This window comes from Ictalurus furcatus, chromosome 13 (genome assembly GCF_023375685.1).
Source record: "Ictalurus furcatus strain D&B chromosome 13, Billie_1.0, whole genome shotgun sequence".
Classification (NCBI taxonomy): domain Eukaryota; kingdom Metazoa; phylum Chordata; class Actinopteri; order Siluriformes; family Ictaluridae; genus Ictalurus; species Ictalurus furcatus.
In genome coordinates, this window is record NC_071267.1 from 6,076,750 (window position 1) to 6,098,739 (window position 21,990).

The window sequence follows — 21,990 nt, forward strand, 5'->3', positions numbered from 1 at the left end:
CTTTTTTTAATGGGTTTTCTTTTTCAGTGCTCAAGAAGTTTCATTCAGAAGTGCAAACATGCAAAACAATGACAAATACAGCAAAAGGCTAGTTTCTCACAGGGCAAGACAGAAGCGTCAGTGTCTCACCATAACGCGGCTATTGCTGCCCACTCGAGCTTGACACACAGCAGACTCCACCAAGCCCTAAGCCAATCAGATGCTGTGCTCTAAAATAAACTTCTCCAAGGCTACAAAAAGTGTCTTATGTTCAGTCATTCCAGAAAGTATTCATCCCCTAATGATTATTTTGAAAAAAAAATCTGCTGCTTTTGAAGTGACTCTCAAAAGAAATAAAATTTATAATTATTCACCCCCTCAGTGTGAATGACCCTTTTGCAGCAATTACAGATTTAATTTGTCTCTGATATTTCTTTATGAGCTTTCTCTATTTCACAAATTTTCTAACAATTTACACAATATGGTCAAAAAGTATGTGGACACCTGACCATCACACCCATATGTATTTCTTCCCCAAACTGTTGCGAAAAAGTTTAAAGCACACAACTGAACAGAATGTCTTCATATGCTGTAACATTACAATTTCCATTCACTGGAACCTGTTCCAGCATGACAATGCCCCTGTGGACAAAGCGAGCTCCATGAAGATTGGAGCTTGGAGTAGAAAATGTTAAGTCACCTGCACAGAGCCCTGACCTCAACCCCACTGGACACCTTTGGGATGAACTGGAATGCTAACTGTTTGTCCCAAGCAACGTTGCCTGACCTCACTAATGCTCTTGTGGTTGAATGAACACAAATCCCAACAGCCATGCTCAAAAATCTAGTGGAAAGCCTTCCTTGAAGAGTGGAGCTTATAATAACAGCAAAAGGGGAACTAAATATCGAATGGGATTTTCACCAAGCACATATGGGTAGGAGGGTCAGGTGTTCTCTTTTGGCTATATAGTGTAGATGGAGAATGTTGGTGGAGCAATTTTCAGGTCATGCCACATATTTTCAATTGTATTTAAGTCTGGTCTTTGATAAAAAACACAAGCTTAAAAAACACACAAGCCTGTGTTGTAAGCCAGTCATATGTAGCTTTTGTCCTATGCTTTGGCTCAATGTCCTGCTGGAACTTATATTTTCACCCTAATTGCAAATGTCTGGCTGAATGGAACAGGAATTCCTCAACAATTTGCTTATATTTTGCTTATATTTGCTTATAAACATTACTGTAGGGCAGCGGCATATGCAGCGTGGGGACAGAGGATTCTGTCCATGTGCTGCTGGAACGTCTAGTGGGCCCCGAACAACCCAAAAGGAAGGGTCAAGAAATGGTGTAACCCAAATGGTGTGGAAAAGGCCATTTTTTTCATGAGCTATTGGAGTCAAGCGGATTTGCCAATATCCCTTTGTCAAATCCAGTGTCGAATAAAAGCGAGTCGCGCCTAACTGATTGAGCAGTTTGTCAGTGTTAGGTACTGGGTATGTGTCGAATTTAGACACCGCATTGACTTTTCTAAAGTCCACACAAAACCAGACCATCCAGTTGGTCTTGGAAACCAAAACCACTGGGCTGCTCCAGTTACTATGGGACTCTTCGATGGTCAATTGTCTCAACTGATGTCGAGCATAGCTTTGAGTTTGTTTCGAACTACATTTGTTTTGTGTTTGGGCAGCCGATAGGGGTGACTTCGTACCACCACCCCTGGGGTTGTCTCTATCTGGTGCTCTATGAGGTTAGTGCGATCGGGGAAAGGCAAGAACATTTTCAGAAAATTCTGCCTGCAATTTAGCAACGGACAGACAGCAGTGATCGCCATAAGCGACCTGGGTGTATTGAACTGCCATTTTTAGATTCATCTCCAGTCCTAGCTCCTCCCTCTCTGGAACAAAAAAAGCCACAGGAACGACCTCCCTCCGTGGTTTGAGGAAGTTAAGGTGGTAAACCTGCCACGCCCCGCCTCACTGTTCACCTTACTTCAGAGTTGGCATCCCTGACCTGCCATGTGACCTCAAAGTGTCCTTGCCACTTGGCGAATAATTTCCGAACTCTCTTAGTCGAGCACCCCTGTTATACAGCCGATTGAGGTTCTTGTGCCTGTAGCAAATTGTTTTGTGTTATTTGGCTTAAAATGTGGAGTTTTGCGCTCAGGTCAAGAACGTACTGAATTTAATTTTTATTGCTGGAAGGTCCCTCCTCCCAATTTTCCCAAATGACCTCGACCTCGCCACATGGCCAGCATCCGTACAATAATTAGAATGGGGAGAACACTGTGGAGGCTTGCGTTACCTCTCATACTGCGAATAACAGGGGCTCTAACCACTTATCCCAATTCAGCGCATCATCGTGAACAAAGTTATGAATCATGTTTTTAAACGTTCGTTTAAACCGTTCAAGAAGCCCATCCGTCTCCAGATGATAAATGCTGGTGCGAATTGATTTAATACCCAGCAATTTGTAAAGCTCACCTAGTGTTCGTGACATAAAAGATGTGCCCTGATCAGTTAGGATCTCTTTCGGGATTCCAACTCGGGAGATAACATGTGTGCCTCTGCAACATTCCTTGTGGAGAAAATGCAGAGAGGCACTGCTTCCGGATATCGTGTTGCATAGTCCAGTAGAACTAACAAAAAGTGATGCCCTTAGGTAAGTATATAAGGCCATATAATGGCCTGACGAGGTCCATACCAATTCTTTCGAAGGGGACCTCGATTAATGGGATTGGGAGCAACAGCACTTTTGAGGTGGCTGGCAGATTCACCAGCTGACATTCATGATATGCCGCACACCACCTACGAACATTGCCGCAAATGACGAACCAATAAAAGCGGGCCATGAGACAGTTCAGTGTTTTAACCTGCCCTAAGTGTCCTGCCATTGGATTATGGAGAGTCGCCTGGAATAACAGTTCCCGATGGCTCCACAGAACCAACAATTGAGTCGTTTCTTCCTGTGTAATGAGTGTCTGTGTCACTCATTAATAGGGATGGGAGATGGCAGCACCGGGCTGAATTTGCTGACGATAGATTACTCTCACTTGGTTGAAGGTGTGACTAAGGATCTCATCGCACAACTGCTCCAAGAGTGCAAAATCCCTGGGGGGAATCCTTGCCAAAGCTCCCCCCGCTCTCAAAGTCTCCCTGACATGGAGCTGACGTGTAGAACTGAACGGCATTAACGTGTATTCGTGAACATCCCCATGCACACACCTCATCTTCACCAAATGGGCATTTCCCAATGCCTCCCCTTGAACCAAGCATTGGTGAATTGAGGTCTGGTTACAGCCCGAATCCACCAAATGCGTGGTATGTACCCTCCATACTCAGCCCTGGATTTACCCACCTGGGGGAGAGAGGAGACAGACACAGGGGAAGAGGGAGTGGAAGGGCAAGCATGGATTCGGGGCACAGGTTTTGGGGGAATTGGCCCCATGTTGTCCATGGGGCAAGGACAGGAAAATACAGGAAGGAGGAGGAGAGACACAAGAGAGAGCGAGATAAGAAGAAAAGAGGGGCTTGCCTGCCCCCAGATAAGCCACCAGGTGGTCCTCTGCCAGCTGGACCATCTCAGCAAGGGATGCCGGACAGTGGCACTGGACCCACTCCGCCGTCAATTCCGGAAGTCAGGCAACAAACTGCTCCAGCACCACAAGGTCGACAACATCGTCAGCGCCGCATCCCTCATCCAGCAACCACCTTTGATAGGTGTCCTGGAGCTTCTGGGTGAATGCAAACAGGTGGCAGAGCTCGCACAAGATCAGTGACCGGAAGCAATGACGGTGCTGTTCTGGGGTTCGGCTGACCCGGTGCAAAATCGCCCATTTCAGGTCCGGGTACTACAGCATGTTGACCCCAACTCTGCTGGGCCATGAGTTGGGCTTCACTGGTGAGGAGCGGAAAGAGGCCGGCCGCCCACTGACCCTCGGGCCAGCCCCATGCCACCGCGGTGCGCTTGTACAGCTCCAAGAAGGCTTCCGGGTCGTCCTGCGGTCACATCTTGGCAAGGGCAACATGGGGCGTGGCCACAGCGGCTGCCGGGGCTGTGGCTGGAATACCGGCCTGCTGCATCAGGCTTTGGAGCACCTGCCGGTTCGCTGCCTGGGTGTCGAGCAGGTCTTTGATCCGCTGTTCTTGATCGCGGCGCAGCTGGAGGAGGGCCTGATGTTGGGTCTGGTGGAGTTTGGTGAGTTACGTGATGAGGTCAGCCAGCGGTGAGGACTCCATGATGGTGTCTTCCTCCAAATCCCAGGTTTTGGCACCAGTGTAATATTTTTACCTTCACGTTCGGGCAGAAAGGAGGAGGTCAAAGACAGGCTTGAACCAACTCAGAGTTTCTACATTTTTTTTTTTTCACTTTTCAGCATTTTCTCTCTCACACACACACACACACACACACACACACACACACACACACACACACACACACACACAGAGCTCCATACTGGTGGCTCTCTCTCAAGGCACGTGTCTCTCTCCCTCTTATCCTCATCTCGTCTCACTGCAACACAGAACATCCATTAAGAAAATTCCCCACAGGTGTGCATTCCTTACCAGTCACCTTCCTCGGCTCCTCCCTCCATTCGCAAACCGGCGCTTGAGCACGCCCCCGACTCCACAGCAGCCTTTACTTTCTCCCCACAGGAGGCTCAATGCACTCATTGCCACAATAGACTTAAAGCAGTGGAGAGAGGAAAAACGCTGTGGGCCTGTAACAAACAACCCACGGCCCAAGACCAATCTGACATGCAGTAGTTGGAAACCTCTAAGATACAAAAAAATGACACAATGGGCAAACTGACGGTAAGTAATCATACACTGCTGAAAACAAGATCTGTGTCTTTTTGAGCTGCTCAAAAAGACAGCTGCCTCACAGAGCAGAGTAGCACATTCAGAGGAAAACTATCTGCCCTCTTCTACGTATATACACAAGCTCACAAATGCCCATAATTGGCTAGTGTCACTTTGAATGACAGAGGAGAAATAGCATGCCCCTTCCATTGAGAGAGTTGCTCCCTTGTTCTCCTGGACAAGGATGTTTGTGGCATCTTCCGGATTTCGGGAGCCCCAAAACAAGTGCTCTTTAAACTCTTGGCTGTGCGTTTACCTGCTTTGCTCAGCCACTGTTTAGTCTGTTTATATTCAGCACAAGGTGCAGTGTATCTTGAATGCTAGTGACTGTTGCAGAAATCAGACAAGCCCTTTGACCTACTCCCTCCCTAGCTTACTATAAAAAGAAAAATATATTAAAAAATATAGCATCAATTCACAGATCACAAGACATTTCTTGGGTATTAACAATTCAAATAAAAATGTCTTGTGTTTTTTGAAACTGAACTTAAACTATACTGTGTGAGTTTTGTTCTGGTTTTCTCTACCTAGCTAGGAGAACCCAGAGGAAACCCACACAGATGTGGAGAGAACACATGAAACACCACACAAGGGACCCTGAAGCAGTGAGACAGCAACACTATCTGCTATGCCACGATAAATCTTATCAAACTTGAATGAATTCTAATATGTGCCCAGTCCAATGATTTATTTGATATTAGAGGGATACATTTATGCATCCCTGTCTGTGAAACATATTTAAACTTATTAAACAATCGATAACCTCTACATTAAAATCAAATGTACTGGGTGGGTTATTGTATTTTGCCTGATGAAAAAGAATTAGGGATTAAACAGAAAACAGAAAGCAGGAGGATACAGTGGAGACACTAAAATGATATAATCATGACAAGCACATCAAGCTTAGTCAACAGAAACAGAACCAACTCTGAATGATTATTAAGGAGAGAGACAGAGAGAGCGAGAGCGAGAGAGAGAGAGAGAGAGAAAGAGAGAGAGAGAGAGAGCGAGAAAGAGAGAGCAGTGCCTTTATGTGGTTGGAGAGCTCTGCACAATGTGCTCTTTGAATAGCAGAATAAAGAATAACATTTACACAGAGAGCTACCAGCCTCTTCCCACACTGAAGAGAGACATTAATCTCACTCCATATAACAGTGCCATCATATTGTATGTCATTTAAGTTTGACCAGACCTGAAAGAGCACTATGAGAGAGAGAGAGATAGAGAGAGAGAGAGAGAGAGAATGAGGGGATTTCACTTAATAAAAATGTTAACTTTAGCACTGACTCTCAAACCTCGCCACCTGGACAGTGGGGTCTTTAGCTTCTTTCCCTTCCCTTCTTCCTTCACCTTCTACATAGGAGTATGCTGAGTCCTTGCCATTCTTATTATTTAGTCCTTTTCAGAATGCTTTGATTTAATTTACTATTTGGTAGTGCATATACAGTGCTGTGAAAAGTATTTGCCCCATCTTGATTTCTTCTCATACTAAATAGTTTTAGATCTTCAAACAAAATACAACATAAAACAAAGGCAACCCGAGTAAAAACACAATACAGTTTTATTTTTATTGAAGCAAAAAAGTTATCCAACACCCATCACCTATGTGAAAAATTAATTGCCCCCTTACACTTAAAATCTGGGTGTGCCACCTTTAGTAGCAATAACTGCAAAAAACGCATTTGATAACTGGAGATCAGTCTTTCACAGAGTGAAAAGCGGTGGAATTTTAGCCCACTCTTCTTTGCAGAACTGCTTTCGTTCAACCACATTGGAGGGTTTTCAAGCGTGAACTGCCACAGCATATCAATTGGTTGAAGTCAGGACTTTGACTAAGCCACTCCAAAACTTTAATTTAGCTGTACTTAGTCCTGTGCTTTGGATCATTGTCTTGCTGCATAATCCAGTTGCGCTTGAATTTCAACTTAAGGACCAACAACTAGACATTCTCCTTTATGATTTTCTGGTAAAGAGCAGAATTCATGTTTCAGGGGTTCACAAAAAAAAGTTCACAAAAATCAGGGGGCAGTGGTGGCTTGGCGGTTAAGGCTCTGGGTTACTGATCGTTATCATTTCCCTCAATTAGTGCAAGTTGCCCAGGCCCTGAAGCAGCAAAGCATCCCCACACCATCACACTACCACCACCATGCTTGACCGTAGGTATGATGTTCTTTTTGTGGAATTCTGTGTTTGGTTTCCACCAGATATGAAGAGACCCGTCTTTCAAACAGTTCCACTTTCGACTCATCAGTCCACAGAACATTCTTCCAAAGGTTTTGAGGATCATCAAGGTGTGTTTTGGCAAAATTCAGATGAGCCTTAATGTTCTTCTGGGTTAGTAGTGGTTTTCACCTCACCACTCTTCCATGGATGCCATTTTTGCCCAGTGTCTTTCTGATAGTGGAGTCATGAACAGTGACCTTTACATGATACAAGAGAGGCCTTTAGTTCCTTTGATGTTGTCCTTGGCTCTTTTGTGACTTCCTGGATGAGTCGTTGCTGTGCTCATGGAGGAATTTTGGAAAGTTGGCTACTTCTGGGAAGGTTCATTACTGTGCCGAGTTTTATTTCCCCCCATTTGGAGGGCTCTCACTGTGGTCTTTTGGAGTCCCAGAGCCTTTGAAATAGCTGTGTAACCCTTCCAAGACTGATGCATTTCAATCACCTTCTTCCTCATTATTTCTGGTATTTCTTTCAATTTTGGCATAAGACCTTTTAACCAACTTCATATTGTTGAAAAAGTTCTATTTAACTGTTGATTTGATTGAACAGGGCTGGCAGTAATCAGGCCTAGTTGCATCTAATCCAGCTGATTTCATAGATTTGGGGAATTAGTAACTATGGGGGCAAATACATTTTCACACAGGCCCAGTTGGTATTGGATAACCTTTTTGCTTCAGTAAATAACAATCAATTAAAAACTGTATTTTGTGTTTGCTCGGTTTGCCTTTGTTTTAACTTAGATTTTGTTTTAATATCTGAGACAATTTAGTATGAGATACACACAAAAACAGAAGAAATCAAAAATACTTTTTCACACCAGTGTATGTCTATGTTTGAACATGTGTGTGAGGGTTAAGGTTGAATGCCTTTGAAATGTCTAATAATGTATATTTTACTTACTAGTACAAATAACCTGGAAAATATGTAGAACATAATAAAAAATACAGTTTAAGCAGCCTCAGCACAAGTGTATTAAGTGACTGAGAGAACCAATTTGACCAACTTTGTCACTGGCCTGTCAATCATTTTATAGACACTCTCCAATACCACTTCACTCCACCACTAACTCAGGCTTTTTAGAAAGAAAAAATATGGCTGAAAACGGTACGCACCCAGCGCAGCCAGATAATTCTCCTGTGAGCAAATAAAAGATGATGTTTTTTGAAAAAATTTGCATGAATGTCCCTCACCAGCCATTTTCATTTTCCATCTTGACATTAATAAGAGAAAATCAGAATGACAAATGCTTTCTCCAAAAAGATGTCTCCACAAAGAATGTTTAACCCTATCAATCATTACACCGTCAATTTGTTAAACAATAACACTTTTTAAATCCATTAATTATTAGACTTAGATTATCTGGACCATCCGCAATACGTCTCTGTGAATTATCTGTTACTACAAAAACAACAATGTATTAGAAAGAGCGCATTAATATAAAACTGTGATTTGCACTATAAATACCATTTGAGTGCAATAGTACTGTTTAATATATGGCTTTGTAAGAGAAGGAGGGGGGGGGGGGAGTTCCACAAAACCTTGCAAAGGACAATACATTGTTTTCCTTACTGAGCAAAACATGGGACACAGTGCAAATCCTAGTAACACTATGTGGACTGCGCTATCATTCTCTTTTGTTGGATATACAGTACTGTGCAAAAGTCTTAGGGCCATGCAAGGAAATGCTGTAAAGCAAATATGCCTTCAACAATGCTGAAATTTATACATAATAATACTATTGCAACATAAATAATAAATATATATATATATATCCTTGTAAAGAGCAATAAACAGTAAAAAAAAAAAAAAAAAAAAAAAAAAAAACTAAAGTAATATTTGGGGTGACAATCTTCTGTATTAATGATCTCAAGTAAACTTTGTGCAGTTTTATAAATTAGATAGAAGTTTTACTAAGCATCTTGGAGAATCTGACAAAGCTCTTTTGGAGACTGACTGTTGCACTTTCCTCTTTTTTGCAGCACAACCCACAGCCTTCATTAGTTTTTTTTTTTTTTGTCTAAAAAGTGGTCTCTTATGTAATATGTTGCTTTCTTTACTGACAAATATTTTTCTGTAACATTAAATGTTTTGTTGGAAAAGTAATGTTTGGAAATATTAAAAAATAAAAATTACTGACTCAATAATGTAGAGGTCTATAACAAAATTTGTAGAAAAACTGGGTGCTGAAGACTTTTGCAAAGTACTGTAAATGTAGTGTTCAATTGAGTGAACCAAATTCTCTTGGCCACCCTCTCACACTTCACTCAGTACCTCTGACTATGCTCATACAGAGTACTTAAAGACAGGTATGGAGTCAGGTAATGACTGCTATCCCTCAAGGATCTGTGTCTCTGAAGCCTCTCTTCTAATTTTTTAGAAACATTCATCCAGTTTTATAGCTTCTTTCACTACTGCCATGGTGAGAAAACTAAACCTCAATCTTTCTTCACCCTCAGGAAACTCAAATAAACTTAACCTGGATGATGAACCAGCAAGAAGAACCACACATTAATGAGGTATAAATCCTCACTAAGTATGAACGCATATGCTCTGAATATGGCACAGGACCTTTGGATCATGTTCCTTCCCTTCCCAATATTCCGTATGGGCTTTTTATTTGGCAAACTGTAATCTGGTCATTCTGTTTTTAATGCTTACCAATGGTTTACATATTGTGGTAAAGCCACTGTATTTACTCTGGTGAAACTTACAGTACCTCCTGGAAGGTTCATGATGAGGGGCTTTTTCACCAAGAATCCACCACAGTTCTTTCCATGGTCATCCAGGTCTTTTGGTGTTCCTAGGCAAACCATTTAATTATTTCTTGTTAATTATGTACCAAATAGTTGATTTGGCCATACCTAATGTTTTTGCTATCTCTCTGATGAGTTTATTTTGAATTTTTGTATTACATAGAGAGAGTTAACAGCAACAGATTTCAAATGCAAATGCTTACTTGCAGGTCAAATGTGTGCAAAATCTCTTTCTGATTGTAGAAGCATGCACTTTGACACCAACAGCTGTAAGACTTACTAGCAGATCCTGTGATTAAATTTTGGTGTTCTTGGAGACTTCTTTTTGCATCAGACGGTCTGCTCTTGAGCTGAAATTGCTGGGGCGGCCAGTCCTGGACAAATTCTCAATCCTTTGAAATCTGTGTCACTTGTAGATGATTTTCCTTACAGTGGAATGATGTATTTCAAATAATTTGGAGCTCTTTTTAAACCCCTTGCCAGACTCGTAGGCATCCACAACCTTTTTTTTTTTTTGAAGGCCTTACAGAACTCCTTAGATCTTGCCATGATGACACCACACAGGAACACCAGACACTAGATATGAGACTGGTATAAATAAGACAGGTTCCACCTGCACTTCCTAAGCAGGTTCTAATCACTGGCACACAACTGATTCTAATTTTATGGATATGAAGGTGTAATAAATATAGAGGTGTTTTCTGTAGTCACATTTCTTCCATGTGACTGATCTGTTTTTTGTTCATATAAATTGTGAAAATTGCTACATAATTTGAATTTTATCTGTCATTTGAGTGTATCATCTTTATTAATAGGCACTGTGTCATAGAGGATCGAATGTTTGCTTGTCCAAATATGTAAAAAAAAAAAAAATAAAATAAAAAAAAAATACATACATATATATATATATATATATATATATATATATATATATATATATATATATATATATGAATAATTCCAAGGGGTGTATTTATTTTTTCACATGACTGTACATATTTCTGTACAGCTGCTTTGTGACTGTTTTAACAATGTGCAATCAATAGCATACTGTAGGTCAAGTATGCAATAAGTTGCCATCTAGTCTGACATCTACAGAAATTCCATTGTCACGCTGTAACTCTGTCATACACACTGACCCCAGTGCACAGACATCTGAACTTCCAATGACATACAAGCTATCATTCCCTCAAAGAAATGGCTGCTGGTTATTGACACACTTTACTGGGTAGCCATACTTCTAAAGATGCACCGATGGTTGCTGATAGTTTAAAAACATCCGATTATCAGGGCCGATTATGTCCTGTCAATCAAAAGAGGGAGGGAAAACACATCGAATTCGTGCTGTGTGTAAACATGTCTCTTGTGTGAAATTACTTTATATTGGGTGACAATGACGACAAAACTGCAGTTTGTAAACTCTGCACTGCTAAAATTTTACACCGTATGCTGCAGCAGTGCGTATTTTTTTCATTAGCGTGCATGCTAACGAATGAGTGCTTTTACACTGAACGTGAGCAGCAGTGAAGCGGGAGTTCGGCATCGAGTCTTTATTTTTCTTCTTTTTGCTGCGCTGCTTGTGCTGAATTAAAGCGCCAGTACATGGTTACAAGCATTTCTACTAGCATTCGCCAGCACACAGTACAAGCATTTCTACTTTTGCTTGTGGTGAGTGAATGTGAGCCTAACAGGAGGTATTCAGTATTCGGTATTCAGTCAATTATTATTATTATTATTATTATCAAAAGAAAGTATAAAAGGTAAAACTACCAAACTATCGGTATCGGTACCAGCTGATGGTCAATCCAGTATTCTGCTCCCCTCATGGCATAAGTATATAGAGCATCTCTGACATCTTTACAATTCTGGAATCTTCACAATATTGACAATAATACAAATCAATCAGATGGCTATGTCTGGCTCGTAGATGCATCCATAAAGTTTTACATTTGTACTTTTGTTTGAAACAGAATGACAGTAAGGCAATGTTCTGCCCAGAGACTTAGGAATATATCTTCCAGCTACTTACTGCCAGATCTGACTATTCTTCCCAATTCATGCATTGAAGTCACCCATATGAGTAACTGTCATCCATGCCTATTTGATTCACTCAGCCAAATCAGTCTGCTATATCCTATGCAGCTGCAATAATAAGTGATAACAGGAACTAACTTGTTAGCACTGGCAAATCACGCTAAGTATAAAACATGCTGCTGTAGGAAAATTATCTCTTCACACCACCCAGTTGTTGGTTATTTTTCTGTACCATCACAGACCCAAGTGTTTTATTTCATATTACACTTGCATCTGGTCACTTTGTCAGTAGCAACTTTTGTGGTAATTGTATTGAACTCCTTTTACAGCTGTGTTCTCTATATTCTATTATGCTTCATTCTGACTCTTGTGTCTAATGCAAATATACTTTGCTCACTACAAACACTACTGATTGCATTTTACATTCTATTTCAAGCTTTTAGTATTATTTTGACTTGTGCAACTCAAAAGCAAAAACAAACTAATTGTGTTTCCGCTGAATGTGTTCAGTGTGATCAACCCTATGTTGACAACTTTGGAAGAACTTAACCTTGATGTCATTTCCAGTCTGCATTTCTGAAAGACACCTGCGAGTTTCAACAGAGCTCTATGTGTGTCAGACTGTTCACTTTAAAAGATTACACACACACTCAAATGCTACTGCTGTTAAAGGTTATACACAGGTCTCTGAATGGCTCCGAATCTATCCAGCCACTTAACAAAGTGGATATTGTGTGTGATGCTGGAAAAGGCATCAGTTGTAAGTGCAGCTGTGTGTCTGAACTCTCAGCTGTAGTGAAAACCATATGCTCAGCACCTTCAAAAAACATTCTTCACATAGGAGGAACAAGGGTAAAAAAAAAATAACATGCTGCTTTGAAGAGCTTCAAAGCATCTGGTTTTAACAGTGCACCCAAGTGTGTGTGGGTATGGGGGAATGTGAAGACTGCCTTTGACCATGAGAACAAGCAAGTAGAAAAGAGAGAGAGAAAAAGACATACAGCAGTTTTCTCCTCTGGAAACAAGTAGACTTTTGTTTCACACAGACTTATTGCCCCTTGAGCCTTTGGATAACGAGTGCAAAGTGTGTGTGTGTGTGTGTGTGTGTGTGTGTGTGTGTGTGTGTGTGTGTGTGTGTGTGTGTGTGTGAGTGTGTGAGAGAGAGAGAGAGAGAGAGAGAGAAAGAGAGAGAGAGAGAGAGAGAGAGAGACAGAGAGAGGGTGGGGGTATGTGGGGCTGTGAAGAGCGTAAGAAAATTACACTGTGGGAAATCATTTTCAATTCCAAACAGCAGCTTTCGAGTGTTTCACATGACAACATCAGATCACATATACTTTAAAATACTTCATTATTCCATCTTCAATAAGCACTTTATCCTGATCAGGATCAAACCATCGACTCTAGACAATATTAATATCCATTCAAGAAAATAATGCATTTTTAAGCCTATAGTGTTATTACATCATATTTAAATAAGGATGTTGGAATTATTCATTCTCATTCTCTCTCTCTCGGTGGATTTCAGACAGTCAGTGTGACAAAGACTCCTTTCTTTTTGTATAATAACTGCAACATGTGTGCACATAGCTCCATTCCAGACAATGCTCTTACTCTAGCATACATTTATTGAGACAAAAGAACACTTGTACATTTTCTCTCTCTCACACACATACACACACACAGGACTATGTAATGTGTGGTCTAAAGATGCAATGATGTTATGTCATATATTATGTAATAATATCTTCTTTCAGCACACATATTATAACAGACAGTCTTTCTCTCTCTCTCCTCTAACATACACCTACCTACTCATGTCTCAGACTATATCACACCATTAGACCCATGTTCATCTTTACGTATTTAACACTGCTGTTAACCATTGGGTGGCAGCATCACACAACACAGTGTAAACACAGCACTACACATGGCATGTCAGGACAGGAACGTCAGAGAACGCTTTGTGTCTACACTATTTCTAATCGTATCATGATGATTAATGTGCACTCACAGATCACACTTTCTTTTTACACATACATGTTTACAGTTTAATTGTTTCTGCATCAGGTGTTTTGAGGCTGGCCCACAACTATACTCACATGTTGTATAACATGCATTGTGTTTAAATCAGCTTTGAAATGCTGCCCTTCATCTTCAGTCTAAAAGAACTGTTAGCTGTTTGGCAGGAGTAGTCCAACTGAGCTGAAATTTTGTATACTTCATACTTGGGCTCATCTCTAAGTAGATTTCTAATGATTTCATTAATAAACATTGAGCTAGTGTCATAAAACTTGAATGGTATGTCCATCTAGTCAGCCTATACCAACCTTATACTACTAAACCACTTGGGGGGTGGGGGGGGGGGCAGGGGGGTACTACTACTCCCTCCCTCACTTCCAGTATCCACTTTATCCTACTCAGGGTCACGATCTGGAGCCTTACCCGGGAACACTGTTTTTGAGGTGAGAATACACCCCAGATCGAACAGCATTCCATCACAGGGCACCATGTGCACACACACACACACACACACACACACACACGCACACATTCACACACTCATTCATACTTAGCAGCAATTTATTTTAGCCACTTACTGGCATGTTTTTTGTTGGTTGGAGGAAACCAGAAAACCCAGAGGAAACCGACATAGATATACTGAGAACATGTAAAACACCTCACACACAGTTATTCAATTTCAGGATCAAACCCAGGACCCTGGAACTATGAGACTATTTCATAGGTTCAAGATATAAATATTTGCCTTTTGGTCCATTTAGCCCTGTCCACTCAAATGTAAGTTAATTTGCATAATATGTAAAACCTATTATATTTCTGGTGTATTAAAGTTTCTATAAAACTGTTGTGAAAAACTGAACCTCAAATATTGTTCTTTTTTTTTTTCGCCATACAGATTTCCCAGATTAAGAGACTTACAGCTTATTAGTGTGAGATTTATTGCTGTACTGAGAAAGAAGTATGTACTCTTGTTTATAAAGCAAACGCTGAGGTACTGACCTTTGGTGAAGTGTGTATCACACTGACCAGGAAATGCACATGGTCAAGTTTATATTGCTAATACAATAATATGTAATAATGATATACATTTCATAAAAGATCAGATCCACGGCAACATGTGATATGATCGTGATTTGGAGCTAAAACGGCTGAGAGCTTTTTATTTTGTATTAAATAAAGGGGATATAGACCAAAGTGTCAAATACACTTTAAAGTCAAACACTGCCTTCTTGTTTTGAGCTATTTAACACCAGCTCATCTCTCCTGATGGATACTTCAACACAGGAACACACCTGTGTTTAACATTTAAAGCAAGCTGCCTCACAGTTCCAGTGTGCTGGGTTTGACCCTAAGCTCTAGTTACATGCCTGTTGGGAGTATCATATGTTCTCCGTGTGTCCATGTGGGTTTCCTCTGGGTTCTCCAGTTTCCTTCCAACTCCCAATACATGTCAGTAGGTGAAATTGTAAATAAATGTGTGAATGTGTGTGTGCACAGTGCCCTGCAAGGCACTGGTGTTCCATCCAGGGTGAATTTTCCCTCTTCATGCCCAGTGTTCCTGTGATAGAGACCAAACCCACTGCAACCCTGAAGAGTATAAAGAGCCTAGAGTAAATGAATGATTAAATAAATAATAAACGACATCATTCATTTGATCCATTTATAGTTAAATTTCATGTGCTGGAACGTCCTTGAGACAGGTTAATTCGGGTTATCACTTACATTTTAACATAAACAATTGTTTCCTCACTAGTGTCTCTCTATTCTCTCTTAGTAAGACAAAAAAGTGATAATAATGCACAAGTACAGTAATATAAACATGTAATTTGCCTTGCAGAGGAACTACTGCTAGAACTGCTGTTATAGAAAATTAATCAACACCTTCTGACCTTCAGATTTGAGAATTCAACAGTGCTGAGCATGAATGATATTAAATTAAAAACAACATAAAGGAAGATATATGAGCAAAATTCTGGGGACTTGCCTGGCGCTCTCAAATGTAGCAGAGGAGGTTTTTCCTGCAGCTCCAAAACCTACCCCAACAGCCAAGCCCTCTGAAAGAGAAAACACAGACAGACAGACAGACACACACACACCTGTTAGTATCTTCTACAGTGTGCAAAAACAAATTTAAGCAAGTTCAGAGAATGAGACATGAGAGGCTGTGTACTCTCATTTGACAGCAGTTCATTTTGCGGAAAAAAAGCCAGACCTGAGAAGAATCCACTTTTAATCGTTTCTGATATTTGCAGTCCAAATAGACCAATGTATCCAATGTATGCAGAGATGACTTACCATATATAAGATACAGTGTGTTCAGAAAGTATTTAGTCCCCTTCACTTCTTTTGCACACTTTATAGTGTCATAGATTTAATTTAAAATGGATCAAATGTACTACTGTGCCATCAATCTACACACAATAATCCATAATGAAAAATTAAAACAAAAATGTTTTGAGAACAGTTAGTTAATACCCTTTACTGAGTACTTTGTAGAGCACCTTTATCAATAATTACAGCTGCAGGTCTTCTTGGGTAAATCTCTACAAGCTTTGCACACCTGGATTTGGGCAATTTCTTCTATTCTTCAGTCATCCAAGACCTCTCGAGCTCAATCAGATTGGATGGGGTGCATCTATGAACTGCCTTCTTCGGGTTTCTTTACAGATGTTCTAAAGGGCCACTCAAGCACGTTCAGAAACTTCCCCTGAAGCCACTTCAGTGTTGTCTTGGCTATCTGCTTCAGGTCATTGTCATGCTAAAAAGTGAAATTTTGGCCCAGTCTGAGGTCATGTGCACTCTGGCCACATTCTGTGGCCAATTCTGACCATTCTCTCTATCCCTGATGCTGAGATCCACCCCCATATCATGATGCTGCCATTCCCATGCTTCACCGAAGGGTGGTATTACCAGCTGATAAGTAGTACATGAATTTCGCCAGACGTAGATCTAGGCAATACTGTGTAGCAACTATAGTTTAATTTAGTAATTTTCCTTCAACCTCCAATGTAGGAGAAGAGTGATAGATCTGTTCTAATTCTATTTATTCTTGACATTTTTCAAAGATAAGCTGTTGGGTAACAACTTTCTGCAAAGAGAAAAGCTGGAGAGATTAGAGAGATCAAGTTGTGGTTCCATAATGAGTGACAATAGTTAATAATTCAAAACTCATTGAAATGGCCCATGATCTATTACATTTAGTAAAGGCTCCCAAATTACTGATGATAATTCCAAAGGTAACTTAGGGATTGATTTAAGCAGAAAAGTGGTTGGCCTGAAGGGCATAATCAAGGTAAGAGCTTGTTCTACCCTATAGGAATAAACTCATTAAGATGTTCTTGGATTATTATGCCTCTTATCATCATTAGAGGATGGTGGAATACATAATTAATTGCTGCTGAATTTTTCCCATTATGGCCGCTATTTTCCTAGCCATCTGAGAAATCATGTGTGCTGGGGTCGGGAGTAATTTGAGAATCACAAATAAGCTGATAATTTGTTAAAGATGACTAGTTGACAACTTTTTTTTTTATTTATTACTGGTCAACTAGTAAAAATTAATAATAATGCAACCCCTATTATGGAAATTAGGGGACCACTTGGTGAAATTACTGGATTTTATCAATTTTTGTTTTACTACTGCTGTCCCACATATGTGACAAGTGAATCTTCCTCATAGCTGTGTCCTTAGTTGGGGTATTTGACACTAGTTATTGAAGGAATCCCCCCCCGCCATCTCCCCCAAAAAGAGAAGAAAAAAACCCAGAAAGACTCGTTTCATGAAGCAGTAGTGTATTAGGTTGTGCGTGGTTTTAATGGCTTGTTATAGTTCTCATTTTTGTTTGACATCTTGTGTCTATTGTGCTGTCTATAACTAACTGAATCTCACTCATGTGCTTATTGTACATGTCAATGTTTCATGGTAAAATCGATTGACACAGTTTAGTGTGAGGAGAAGCAAATTTTCAAGATAGCACCTCCTGGAGTCTATCACGTACATAAACAGCTGAGGTCACAGGAGATGAGTGTCACCCTGTGGTAATGAGATGATATCGGGCTCAAGTTTCATACACACACACACGCACACACACACGTCTGCACCCATGTCCTATTTAATAGCACACGTTTTTAGCCTGTGTAAATTTAATGAACTGGCCATGTGGATTTAACAACCTTATTTAAAAGAGGTAACTCGGCTGAGACTGAGGTAATGAAAGATGTGTACAATAATGTCAAATAAATTAATCATAAATTGAATAAAATTAATTGAAAGTAGCTCTGCATACTGGCATTGCTTAATAAGGAGATAAATGCATAAAATACACCCATTACAATAAATACAAATTGCGACCTACATGCATATCTATCCATCGATCTACATACACACATTATATATATATATATATATATATATATATATATATATACACACACACACACACACACACACACACACACACACACACAGTTTGCATGTTCTCTCCATGCTTCGTAGGTTTCCTCTAGGTACTCTGGTTCAGAATTTCAGCTTTAATCTCCTGATACCATCTAGATGTCTTAAACAACTTAAAACATGGCACCTTTAGTGGCAGACCAACCAATTTTTAGGTGAGCAAAAAGATATTGAAACACAGTGGTGGAAATAAGCATTGAACACGTCAACATTTTGTTCTGTAAATATATTTCCAATCAGGTTTTTCACATGATATTTTCACCAGACATCAGTATTAATACAGGAAATACGCAAATATAAAGAATTCACAGCATTAAAGTCCATAAATAAAGTTATGTGTAATAAAGTGTAATGGCAGGAAAAAAGTATTGAATACGCTAAGAAAAAGCAGTACTCCAAGGCAAGGTAAGGCAAGGAACCAGCTGACATCTGAAAGTTGTTAGAAAGTAATTATACCTCATATCTGTGCAAATTAATATCAGCTGGGTTAGTAAATTGATGGTCTATAAAAAGGCTTTTTTCGTTACCAAGGTGTCACACAAGAAACATCTCATGATGGGTAAAAGCAAAGAGCTCTCACAAGACCTTCGCAACCTTATTGTTGTGAAACATATTGATGGAATCGGATATAGATGTATTTCAAAACTTCTGAATCCTCCCGTAAGCACCATTGGAGCCATTATCCGCAAGCGGAAGCAACATCACTCGATCATCAACCAGCCATGCAAGGAGCTCCTTGCAAGATTTCTGACCAGGGAGTCAGAAGAACAGTCAGAAGAGTAGCCCGAGAGCCAAGGACCACTCGGAAAGAGCTCCAGAAACACTTGGAGGCAGCAGGTGCCATCGTCACAGAGAAAACAATAGGCAATGCACTTCACTGCTCACGATCACTCCGCATAACTCCATTACTAAAGAAAAGGCATGTCGAAGCTCGTTTAAAGTTTGCTACAACTCATTTGGACAAGCCTATGAAACACTGGGAGAGTGTAGAGACAGACGAGAGCAAAATTGAACTTTTTGGCTGTCATACTACACACCATGTTTGGAGAAGAAATGGCACGGCACATCACCCTAAAAACACTACACCAACAGTGAAGTGTGGAGGTGGAAGCATCATGGTGTGGAGCTGTTTTTCATCGCGTGGTACTGGCAGACTTCATATAATTGAAGGAATGATGAATGGAGCCCTTTACCGAGAGATTCTTGAGAAGAATCTGCTGCCATCCACCAGGATGATGAAGATGAGACGTGGGTGGACTTCCAGCAGGACAACGATCCAAAGCATACAGCAAAGGAAACTCTCAATTGGTTTCAGAGAAAAAAAATCTAGGCGTTAGAATGGCCCAGTCAATCACCTGACTCGAATCCAATTGAACAAGATTTAAAGACAATATGTTTAGAAGAACAGGCCAAAATCACACCTGAATACTGCGGCCCATTAATTTCTTCATACAGGAAGTGTCTTGAAGCTGTCATTACAAACAAAGGCTTCTCCACTAAGTATTAAATACATTTCAGTTAGTGTGTTCAATACATTTTTTTCTGTCTCATTCCACTTTATTACACATAACTTTATTTATGGACTTTAATGTTGTGAATATCTTTTTATGTGGATTTCTTGAGTTAATAGCGAAGTCAGGTGAATATGTGAATAGCCTCATTGGAAATATATTTATTGAAAAAAATGTTGACACATTCAATACTTATTTCCCCCACTATAGTCTTAAAGTAAATTAAAAATAAACTGCACTTAATTGCAATAACTGCATCAAGCCGACAAGCCATTTATATCACCAAACTGTTGCATTCTTCTTTTGTGATGCTTTTCTAGGCTTTTACTGCAGCTTCTTTCAGTTGTTGGTTGTTTGGGGGATTTCTCCCTTCACTCTCCTTCTTCAGGAGGTGAAATGCCACTTAACTGGGTTAAGGTCTGGTGATTGACTTGGCCAGTCTAAACCCTTCCACTTTTTTCCCTGATGAAGTCCTTTGTTGTTTTGGATCATTTTCTTGCTGCATGATGAAGTTCCTCACAATTAGATTGGATGCATTTCTCTATAAATTGGCAGATAGAATCTTCCTATAAACTTCTGAATTCATTCTGCTGCTACCATCATGAGTTACATCATCTATAAAGATTATCAAGTGTGTTCCAAAAGCAGCCATTCAAGCACTAAGAACTAGTAGAGTACAAGTTATAAGTCAGTAAATGGAAAACCCAGGGAAACACAGCTCAAGTCTGCAGTAACAAGCAAGTTATAAGCAAGGAGCATATATATATATATATATATATATATATATATATATATATATATATATATATATATATATATACACACACACACACATATGTATATACATATATGTATATACATATATCATATAATACACATATATTTTCATGTGACAACACTGAAGAAATGACACTTTGCTACAATGTAAAGTAGTGAGTGTACAGCTTGTATAACAGTGTAAATTTGCTGTCCCCTCAAAATAACTCAACACACAGCCATTAATGTCTAAACCGCTGGCAACAAAAGTGAGTACACCCCTAAGTGAAAATGTCCAAATTGGGCCCAAAGTGTCAATATTTTGTGTGGTCACCATTATTATTTTCACATTATCATGTGAGATACTATATATACTGACTAACAACAACAGTTAAAGTAATTACAATAAAGAAGAGTGGCTAATCATTAGAGGGTGTGTTCAGTTGCAAAAATGTTTTGGAATTGCCTGAATTTCTGAATTGAACACTATGGATTGATTATTCATTCACATTCCAGAAGGGGGAGAAATGTAAGCACTTATTTAAAAAAAAAGAAAAATAAATTAATAACTATTAGGAAAAAACCTAAACCAAATATTTCCTGTATCTGCTGATCAAAATTGTATTGATTTGCTGTTAGCCTTGAGTTTATTCATCTCTTCAGTGCCCCTGGTGATGTATACAGGAAACACTATAAGGACATTAGCAACAGTATTGAATTTCCTCCATTTGTACATTTTGTCTTATTGTGAACTGTGGAACATGCAGGTTTTAAGAAATGTGTTTGTAGCTGTTTTTGTATATCTACAATTCTTCTTTTCTGAAATGAGTTTTAAACGAGGCATGGTGTACATGAACATATTTTACTTAAAAAGAGTAGATTCTGGCAGTAACCAGACTTTTTGCCCGTTTTTTTTTTTTTATACGACAGGGGATTTTTACAACCGACACCCCCAATTTCATCTAATTACCTGGAAAAGCTGACTCCAATCAGCTTCAGACAGTGAATGTTTAAATGGTGTATTCAAAATTGACAAGAAAAAGTAAAATTGTTTGTCATTACTTTTATGCAGATTGTGCTGGTAATTCCAAAACGTTCAAAATATTTAGTAGAAACTGCAGGTAACTAATTACATATACTGCCTGCAAGAAATGAATTAATACAACAATTACCTAATGAAAATTTAAAGAATCACTTTTCATTATCATATTTAATATTACCCTATTACACTACTATTATAATTAATATTACTATAACCCAACAAAAGTAATACCAAAAACTAGGCTCCAACAAAAATAACTGAAGAATGGGCAAAACTGGTCAAACCTGTGGAAAATAAAACAAAATAAATAAATAAAAAACAGTCCCAACACACCACTAATACAACATCTGGCCTTTTACTTTT

At 39.6% G+C, this 21,990-nt stretch overlaps 1 protein-coding gene across 3 annotated transcripts in view; it reads right to left on the reverse strand.

The window, feature by feature from the left end:
* The window catches only part of LOC128616697 (zinc transporter ZIP11), a 160,924-nt gene that overhangs the window by 6,794 nt on the left and 132,140 nt on the right, over window positions 1-21,990 (reverse strand). For all 3 annotated transcript variants that reach the window (XM_053639444.1, XM_053639443.1, XM_053639442.1), the window contains one exon: window positions 15,850-15,919. In XM_053639444.1, coding sequence (XP_053495419.1) covers window positions 15,850-15,919 — 70 coding nt within the window. The remainder of the gene's footprint in view (window positions 1-15,849; window positions 15,920-21,990) is intronic.